This window comes from Mustelus asterias, chromosome 26, assembly GCF_964213995.1.
Source record: "Mustelus asterias chromosome 26, sMusAst1.hap1.1, whole genome shotgun sequence".
Lineage (NCBI taxonomy): Eukaryota > Metazoa > Chordata > Chondrichthyes > Carcharhiniformes > Triakidae > Mustelus > Mustelus asterias.
This window is the reverse complement of record NC_135826.1, coordinates 39368267-39378375: the sequence shown is the minus strand read 5'-3', so window position 1 is coordinate 39378375 and position 10109 is coordinate 39368267. Positions and strand designations below refer to the sequence as shown.

At 51.2% G+C, this 10109-nt stretch overlaps 1 protein-coding gene across 1 annotated transcript in view; it reads right to left on the bottom strand.

Annotated features, from left to right (window-relative positions):
• Positions 1 to 621: 621 nt before the first annotated feature.
• cpamd8 (C3 and PZP like alpha-2-macroglobulin domain containing 8) overlaps positions 622 to 10109 on the bottom strand; it is a 217944-nt gene continuing 208456 nt past the window's right edge. Inside the window, exons 44-46 of the mRNA XM_078198736.1 lie at positions 8246 to 8458; positions 7032 to 7106; positions 622 to 1048 (exon numbers count right to left, since the gene is read on the bottom strand). Coding sequence (XP_078054862.1) covers positions 867 to 1048; positions 7032 to 7106; positions 8246 to 8458 — 470 coding nt within the window. The 3' untranslated portion in view covers positions 622 to 866. The remainder of the gene's footprint in view (positions 1049 to 7031; positions 7107 to 8245; positions 8459 to 10109) is intronic.

Below are 10109 nucleotides of genomic sequence, written 5' to 3'. Positions count from 1 at the left end.
TGGTCGCCGCATTATAGGAAAGATGTGGAAGTGTCGGAAAGGGTGCTGAGGAGATTTACCAGGATGTTGCCTGGTATGGTGGGAAAATCGTATGAGGAAAGGCTGAGGGGCTTGAGGTTGTTTTCGTTAGAGAGAAGAAGGTTAAGAGGTGACTTAATAGAGGCATACAAGATGATCAGAGGATTAGATAGGGTGGATAGTGAGAGCCTTTTTCCTCAGATGGTGATGGCTAGCACGAGGGGACATAGCTTTAAATTGAGGGGTGAGAGATATAGGACAGATGTTAGAGGTAGGTTCTTTACTCAGAGAGTAGTAAGGGCGTGGAATGCCCTGCCTGCAGCAGTAGTGGACTCGTCAACGTTGAGAGCGTTCAAGTGGTTATTGGATAAACATATGGATGATATTGGAATAGTGTAGATTAGAGGGGCTTTAGATTGGTACCACTGGTCAGCGCAACATCGAGGGCCGAAGGGCCTGTACTGCGCTGTAATGTTCTATGTTCTATGAGAGAGAGAGAGAGACGGAGCGATAGGTAGAGACAGAGTGCGCAGGTGGGGTTATTAATAGACACATTGCTCCCACTCTATATTCACACAAAACTCAACAACTCACTCAGCTGTGACAGTTTATTGAATTCTGGTCAACAATACTCGCTGCGGGAGGCAGTGGTTCACTGGTTCACTTGTGTCCTTTCGGGAAAGAAATCTGCCGTCCTTACCCGGTCCGGCCTAAATGTGACTCCAGAGCCACAGCAATGCGGTTCACACTTAAAACGCCCTCAGGCGGGCAGGCAGTAAATGGCGGTCCAGTCAGTGATGCCCACATCCGATGAATGAATAAAACAGATTACTGTCGGTTTCCGATAGTTACCATTCATTTTTCACGGACGCCCATGTCTGTGCTCTCTCTGTTCCCCGGCTCTGTCGCTCTGTCTGTTCTTCATTCATCTCAAACCCGTCTTCCACATCGGATACAAACTCCGGGTCATACTCATAATTCATTCCATCGGAGTAGTAAGAAATTTCTGATTGAGGCATCGTGACAGCGTCTGTGTGCGGGAGTCGGGGTAATGCCGGGGGGGTGGTGGGGGGGGGTCGGGTTAATGCCGGGGGGGGGGGGGGGGTCGGGTTAATGCCGGGGGGGGGGGGTCGGGTTAATGCCGGGGGGGGCGGGGGGGGGGAGTCGGGTTAATGCCGGGGGGGGGTCGGGTTAATGCCGGGGGGGGGGGGGGGGGGAGTCGGGGTAATGCCGGGGGGGGGCGGGGGGGGGAGTCGGGTTAATGCCGGGGGGGGGGTGGAATTAGAGAGAAGCAAGATTGATGAACAGGAGGAGGAGAAGCAAAGGACAGAAAGAAGGTAGTGTGAGGAAGGGGAGGGAGTGAAAGAGGAAGACTTTGAGAAAGGGAAAAGGGAGAGAGGGACAGGCAGGGAGGAAAGGGTGAGGTTTCAGGAGAGGGATGGAATGTGAAAGGAGGAGGAAGAGATTGAGGCAGAGAAAGATAAAAGAGTGTGGGATCAAAGGAGAGTGACGGAGGGAGGGAGGTGTGGAACAGACAGGAAAGATCAAGATGATAGAGGGGGAGAAAGGGAGTGAGAGAGAGAGAACAGGACAGAGAAAAGCAGCAACAAGAGGGAGGAGATAATCACAGATTAGGAAGATAGTGGCAGAGAGTGTGTTGGAGAGATAGAGATTTAAGAAAACAGATTATTAATAATGATTTGATTAATTCCAATCTTAATACACTTTAAAAATTGCAAGCAAAGCCACAATGTGATGTGTTCTGAGGAGCCGCAATGTGCTCCCTGACCCCCAGGTGGTGCCCACGCTACACACAGCGGGGGAGATTCTGGAACAGTCTGAGTGAGAAAGTTGCTGCGAGGATAAACTGGGAAATTCTGTCAACAGTCTGAGCCTCACGGACTCGAGTAAACAAGAAGCGTGTTTATATTTGAGGCTGTGTGTATTTGGCTGATCTGAATGAACTGTATTTAGCCTGTTCTCACACTCTCACTCATGGAATATTCAACTAGCAACTGAACACAACTTTAGCCGCCTTTCAAAACCAATTTATTTTTGATGGTTCCAAATTGCTTGTGCAGGGTTTAGCCTGGCTCGAGTGTTAAGGTTCTGTCCCATGTTCTGGACACCCCCCCCCCCCCCACCCCCGCCCCCAGAGGAAATAATTTCTCTTTCTGGATCACATCGAGTCCTTTTTCCTATTTTAAACACTTTGATCAGATCACCCCCGACCTTCCAGACTCGAGGGAAAGTCTTTACAATCTGCCCTCATTTATTGCAGCGACCTTGAGATAAAACCAAGGTTCCATTCACCGTGAGACTAACTGTTTGCATCTGTCACACTTTCTGTTCCCTACCTGAAAGGCAGCCTGAACCCCAGCACTGCGAACTCTACAGGGGGGGAAAGCCTGAACCCCGACACTGCAAACTCTACTGGGGAGGAAAGCCTGAACCCCGACACTGCGAACTCTACTGGGGGGGAAAGCCTGAACCCCAGCACTGCGAACTCTACTGGGGGGGAAAGCCTGAACCCCAGCACTGCGAACTCTACTGGGGGGGAAAGCCTGAACCCCGACACTGCAAACTCTACTGGGGGGGAAAGCCTGAACCCCGACACTGCGAACTCTACTGGGGGGGAAAGCCTGAACCCCAGCACTGCGAACTCTACTGGGGGGGAAAGCCTGAACCCCAGCACTGCGAACTCTACTGGGGGGGAAAGCCTGAACCCCGACACTGCAAACTCTACTGGGGGGGAAAGCCTGAACCCCGACACTGCGAACTCTACTGGGGGGGAAAGCCTGAACCCCAGCACTGCGAACTCTACTGGGGGGGAAAGCCTGAACCCCGACACTGCGAACTCTACTGGGGGGGAAAGCCTGAACCCCGACACTACGAACTCTACTGGGGGGGAAAGCCTGAACCCCAGCACTGCGAACTCTACTGGGGGGGAAAGCCTGAACCCCGACACTGCAAACTCTACTGGGGGGGAAAGCCTGAACCCCGACACTGCGAACTCTACTGGGGGGGAAAGCCTGAACCCCAGCACTGCGAACTCTACTGGGGGGGAAAGCCTGAACCCCGACACTGCGAACTCTACTGGGGGGGAAAGCCTGAACCCCGACACTGCAAACTCTACTGGGGGGGAAAGCCTGAACCCCGACACTGCAAACTCTACTGGGGGGGAAAGCCTGAACCCCGACACTGCAAATTCCACCAGGGGGAAAGCCTAAACCCCGACACTGCAAACTCTACTGGGGGGAAAGCCTGAACCCCAGCACTGCAAACTCTACTGGGGGGGAAGCCTGAACCCCGACACTGTGAACTCTCCAGGGGCAAAGCCTGAACCCCAGCACTGCGAACTCTACTGGGGGTAGGGCAAATCTCAGCCAAATGTGTATTGAACCCTGTATTGTGTCCCCAATCTGATCAACATTGATTCATCCAACCAACCGAACAAACCAGTTCCCCAAGGAGCCCATGGCCCCGCATGCCCTGACACGTGTGGGCCCCGTGGACTCTGACACGCGGGATCCCGCGGACCCTGACACGCGTGATGTAATCTGGAGCTGTGGGCAGTGACGGTAAAGATTCCAATTTTCTTGTCATCACATGGCTGACCAGGATTCCCCCGTCCTTACCCGCGGTCACGGGGCGTGTTGGAAGGGTTTTGCAGGTTGACACTCAATCTGTTTGGCCGTGTTATGGCTGTTCCTTCCCTTGGCCATCGAGTCCTGGGGTGGGACTCGAACCCGGAGCTTCCGGCTCAGAGGCAGGGACGCTAACCCCACTGCGCCACAAAACCTCGGCCTGTCCACTGGTTTTGTGATTTTTATGCTTTTCTCCTTCACAATTACCAGTCTGTTACCATGAACAAGACTTGTGCTCCAGAACTTGCCGCTCCCCTAGCCAAGCTGTTCCACTACAGCTACAAGACTGGCATCTACCGGACAATGTGGAAAATTGCCCAGGTATGTCCTGTACACAAGAAACAGGACAAATCCAACCCGGCCAATTACCGCCCAATCAGTCTATTCCCAATCATCAGTAAAGTGATGGAAGGGGTCATCGACAGCGCTTTCAAGCAGCACCTGCTCAGCAATAACCTGCTCGCTGATGCTCAGTTTGGGTTTTACCAGGGTCACTCAGCTCCTGACCTCATTACAGCCTTGGTTCAAACATGGACAAAAGAGCTGAACTCCAGAGGTGAGGTGAGAGTGACAGCCCTTGACATCAAGGCAGCATTTGACCGAGTGTGACATCAAGGAGCCCGAGCGAAACTGGAGCCAATGGGAATCAGGGGTAAACTCTCCGCTGGTTGGATTCATACCCGGCACAAAGGAAGATGGTTGTGGGGGTTGGAGGTCAATCATCTCAGCTCCAGGACATCACTGCAGGAGTTCCTCAGGGTCAGTGTCCGAGACCCAACCACCTTCAGCTGCTTCATCCATCACCTTCCCTCCATCATAAGGTCAGAAGTGGGGATGTTCGCTGATGATTGCACAATGTTCATTCGCGACTCCTCAGATACTGAAACAGTCCATGTCCAAATGCAGCAAGACCTGGACAATATCCAGGCTTGGGCTGACAAGTGGCAAGGAATATTCATGCCACACAAGTGCCAGGCATTGAACAAGAGAGGATCTAACCACCATCCTTGGCATTCAATGGCATTCCCATCTCTGAAATCCCCACTATCAACATCCTGGGAGTTATCATTGACCAGAAACAGAACTGGACCAGCCATATAAATACTGTGGCTACAAGAGCAGGTCAGGGGCTGGGAATCCTGCGGGGAATAACTCACCCTGACTCCCCAAAACCAGTCCACCATCCACAATGCACAACCTGCCTGGATGAGTGCAGCTCTAACACATGAAGCTCAACACCATCCAGGACAAAGCAGCCTTTCCACAAAAAGTAACACCCCCCACCAGCGTCGCACAGTAATAGCCGTGTGTACCATCAGCAAGATGCTCTGCAGCACCAAGGCTGTTGCAGACTTGTGATTCAACACCACATTGAATGGGTTGTCTATACAGCGGATAGCAGGCAGCACATCTGGATAAATACCCCAGAGATTTAGACTAAGCTTTATAAAGGCATTTTCTGAGAACATGTTTTGATGGGGGCTCTCATTTTGGGAAGCTGTTATTATTCGGCAGAGTTTTGACTGAAATTTTGGAAGAATAATTTAGAATCCGTCGCCAGATGCACTGCAATCATCCAAAAAATTTACAACAAGAAAAACAGAAACTGCTTCAAATTAATAATTGTTTCCTTTTCACCTGCTCATCAAAAAAATTCTGAAAAGCTTTAAAAATGTTTAAATTGGTAGGGTTCAGTTCAGAGTGTCTGGGTCTGGGCAGGTGGAGACAGATTGGCTGAAAGATGGAAGCTGGAGCCCAGAATCATTATCACTTAAATAGCACATGTGGAGAGAGCGCTCCCGCGACAGTTAGACTCAGCTGATACCAGCAAACTCTTTGATGCAAAGTGTGTGAACGGGACTGTTTGTGTTAACAGTAGGTGCAGAGCGAGACTCCCACTATCTATTCAAAGATTCATACAGTGCAGGCGGAGGCCATTTGTCCCATTGTGCCTGTGCTAGCTTTTCGATTATTCCCAATGCCTCAGCTCTTTCCCCATCGCCCTGTACATTGCTCCAATTCCCTTCTGAAATGCACTCGGTCTTTATCCCAGGGTTGGGAAATCGAAAACTAGAGGGCAGAGGTTTAAGTTAAGAGGGGAAAGAATTAATAGGAACCTGAGGAGCAACATTTCTTTTTACACAGAGGGTGGTGCATGTGTGGAATGAGCTGCCGGGGGAAGTGGTTGAGGCAGAGACATTGACAACATTTAAAAGGTATTTGGACAGATACGTGGATAGGAAAGGTTTAGAGGGATATGGGCCAAATGCAGGCAAATGGGGTTAGCTTAGATGGGTCGGCATGGACCAGTTTGGGCCCAAGGGCCTGTCTCCATGCCATTGATTCTATGAAAGTTCCTGTTGAATCTGCTTCCTTTCAGGCAGCACCTTCCAGATCACAGCAACTCGAGGAACCCCTCTGGTTCTTTTGTCAACCACTTAAAATCTGTGTCTCGCTGCTTGCCAACACTCCAGGTAACTAGGTAATGGAAATTTGCTCTAAGGAGAACAATCAGAGCTCCATGCTGGGGGGAGGGAGGGAAGTGGGGGGAGGGAGCAGAGCTCAGTTCTTGCTCTGAGCCAAAGCTGATCCGTCTGCCACCTCCCGTACCTCTGCTCTTCATAGAAATCATAGAAACCCTACAGTACAGAAAGAGGCCATTCGGCCCATCGAGTCTGCACCGACCACAATCCCACCCAGGCCCTACCCCCATATCCCTACATATTTTACCCGCTAATCCCTCTAATCTACGCATCCCAGGACACTAAGGGGCAATTTTAGCATGGCCAATCAACCTAACCCGCACATCTTTGGACTGTGGGAGGAAACCGGAGCACCCGGAGGAAACCCACGCAGACACGAGGAGAATGTGGAAACTCCACACAGACAGTGACCCAAGCCGGGAATCGAACCCGGGACCCTGGACCTGTGAAGCAGCAATGCTAACCACTGTGCTACCTTCCTCCACCCGTCCCAGGTTACCCCCTCATGTTTTAATTGACATTCTAATTCCATAACCCTCCCGCAGACATTGCCGAGGTTGGACTGGCCCAGCGATCTCTCACCTCCCCCTGCTCCATTTTCTCTTTTCCTGGCTGAATGCACTCTCACCAGGGTACAGACTGCGCTGATACTCTGGGTGCGACAGGGGTTGCTGGAGGATGTTTGTCTGTGAAGGCAGCAGGGGTAGCAGGAACGCTGACTGAATCCTCATTCACCCCGTGATCACTCACTCAGCAGAGGTTGAGCAGGGACTGAATGGTGAGAGGCTAATGTCCAGTCAGTAGCTGCGATACATGAAGCACTCACCAAGCGGCATGTCTGATTGGGAGGTTTGACCCAGTGTACAGATTGACTCTGACCTACCTGCTTGATGCTGTTCCATCAACTGCAGCTTCATGGACGACCCCACAGACTCTCTCTCTTCAGGGGCACTCTCCACTGTGGGAAGAGGCAGGGGTCAGAGCAGATTCCGCGCCACCAACTTTCAGCATCTAATAAAGACCAAGGACTCCTCAACCCCGCTCAACCCTCCTCAACCCCGTTCAACCCTCCTCGTCCCCGCTCAACCCTCCTCGTCCCCGCTCAACCCTCCTCGTCCCCGCTCAACCCTCCTCGTCCCCGCTCAACCCTCCTCGTCCCCGCTCAACCCTCCTCGTCCCCGCTCAACCCTCCTCGTCCCCGCTCAACCCTCCTCGTCCCCGCTCAACCCTCCTCGTCCCCGCTCAACCCTCCTCGTCCCCGCTCAACCCTCCTCGTCCCCGCTCAACCCTCCTCGTCCCCGCTCAACCCTCCTCGTCCCCGCTCAACCCTCCTCGTCTCCGCTCAACCCTCCTCGTCTCCGCTCAACCTCCTCATCCCCGCTCAACCTCCTCATCCCCGCTCAACCCTCCTCATCCCTGCTCAACTCTCCTCATCCCCACTCATCCCTCCTCAACCTCAACACCCATCTCATCCCAAACCCTCAGACAGCCAGCTGGGTAGCAGTCAGTCCTAGATGTTCAGAATTAAAATTTAGTCCAATATACATTCGAGAATGCCCTTTAGGGAAGGAAATCTGCCATTTTTACCCGGTCTGACCTACATGTGACTCCAGAGCCACAGCAATGTGGTTGACCCTTAACTGCCCTCTGAAATGGCCGAGTGAGATACTCAGATCAAGGCCAATCAGGGACAGGCCACACCTGCTGGCCCAGCGAGGCCCAGGTCCCAAGAAAGAAAAAAATTACAGGCTGGGAGAGAGGGGAGGGTCGAGAGATGAGCAGAAAGGGACATGATCAGAGAAACACAGAGACAGAGGGACAAAGGTAAAGACAGCCAGAGAGAGAGAGAGCGAGCGAGAGAGGGAGAAACAGAAAAACAGAGTGGGTGATAGAGAGAAGGAGACGAGCAGGTTGAAAGAGATAAACCAAAACCAAATCCAGCTGCTCAGTTGGCCTGAATTTTCTGAGCCTCAGGGTTAAACTCCAATTGAATGACCTCTAACCCCACAATTTGAGCTGAGGACCCAAAAGTGAGGTGACGTTTTCTCAGCAATTGCTGTCTGAGCTGGACGATAGTGTGAATGGAGGGTCTCTTACTGGAGGGACACTGTGACACAGGGACCTGTTCAATTCTGGTGTTGTTCCGACATGCCATCACCTCCATCTGACACTGGTTCCGATACAGAATTCCGTCAGAACCACACACAGGAGTTCCATCGAAGCCGCAGTCACGGTAACATGTGCAGAGCTCATAATGTTCCTCATCCAGACAGTCATAAACATTCTTACAGGTACCAGACTGGACAAAACCTGCAATAAATATAAGGAACATTAAAGAAGCAATTTCACCCAAATCATTCTGATCGCGCTGCCCTTTAACACTTCCGATGGACCAAGTTAACCCTGTAGTCAGCAGAGGATGATGGGCTGGGTTCCAACAGGTCAACTTGCATTTACGTAGTGCCCTGGATGCAGTAAAATGGCACAAGGAGCAATTATCAAACAGAATTTGACACTGAGCTACCTCGGGAGACATTAGGGAGGGATGACCAAAAGCTTGATCGGAGGTCAGTTTTAAGGAGCATCTTAAAGGACAAAAGGGAACTTTAAGGATGGAATTCCAGAACTTTGGGCGCAGGCAGCTGAAAGCATGCTCCTCATTGGTGGAGAGTTGAAAGACGGCAGAATGAGAGGAATGCAGATAGCTCAGAGGGTTGTGTCTCTGGAGGAGTCGATAGAGAGAGAGGGCAGAGACCACGGAGATATGTGAAAACAATGGTGAGAGTTTTAATATCAAAGTGTTGCTGGACTGGGAGTCAGGGGAAGTCAGTGAGCACAGGAGTGATGGGTCAACAAAACCTGGCATGAGTTTGGACACAGCAGCAGAGCTTTGGGTGAACTCAGGTTTAAGGAAAAGCAGCAAGGATTCTGATCAGAGATGTGTTGGAATAGTCAAGCCCGAGGTAATCAAAGTTTATTTATTTAAAGTTTATTCATTAGTCACAAGTAAGGCCGACATTAACACTGCAATGAAGTTACTGTGAAATTCCCCTAGTCGCCACACTCTGGCACCTATTCAGGTGCACTGAGGGAGAATTTACCATGGCCAATGCACCTAACCAGCACGTCTTTCAGACTGTGGGAGGAAACCGGAGCACCTGGAGGAAACCCATGCAGACATGGGGAGAGCATGCAAACTCCACATAGACAGCGACCCAAAGCGGGAATCAAACCTGGGTCCCTGGCGCTGTGAGGCAGCAGTGCTAACCACTGTGCCACCGTGCCGCCCCTTTCATCAAGTTATGAAGGAAGGTTGTAGTCAAGACTGGTTCAGCCTCACAGTTACCAGGGAGAGGGATGGAGCGAGTAACAAGGGACTGGCAATTGCTTCATCTTCTTACAAATCCCCTTACAAATGCTCAAGCCAGAGAAATCTTGACAAATTATTAGCAGAAAGATCAAACTATCCGCAGGGCACCCTCTATAACAGTCCAACCCGCCATTGCCTCTCCATCTGGCCCAGGGAGACATGTTCAAAATACAGCTAGGAGCAAGGAGCTGCTCCTCCAATCACAGGCCATTTCTCTCCTGTTTTTGCTGCTGATAGGCTGAGTAGTGAGGAACAGTATGAAGGGGAATGGCCACGGTGTATTTTCTCTTGCCTTCCCGCATGGTGGCTGGGCCCCGAAAGAAGCCATGATGTGGAGATGCTGGCGTTGGACTGGGGTAAGCACGGTAAGAAGTCTCACAACACCAGGTTAAAGTCCAACAGGTTTATTTGGTAGCAAAAGCCACTAGCTTTCGGAGCGCTGCTCCTTCGTCAGGTAAGTGGGAGTTCTGTTCACAAACAGGGCATAGAAAGACACAAATTCAATTTACAAAATAATGGTTGGAATGTGAGTCTTTACAGGTAATCAAAAAGACTCGCATTCCAACCATTATTTTGTAAATTGAGTTTGTG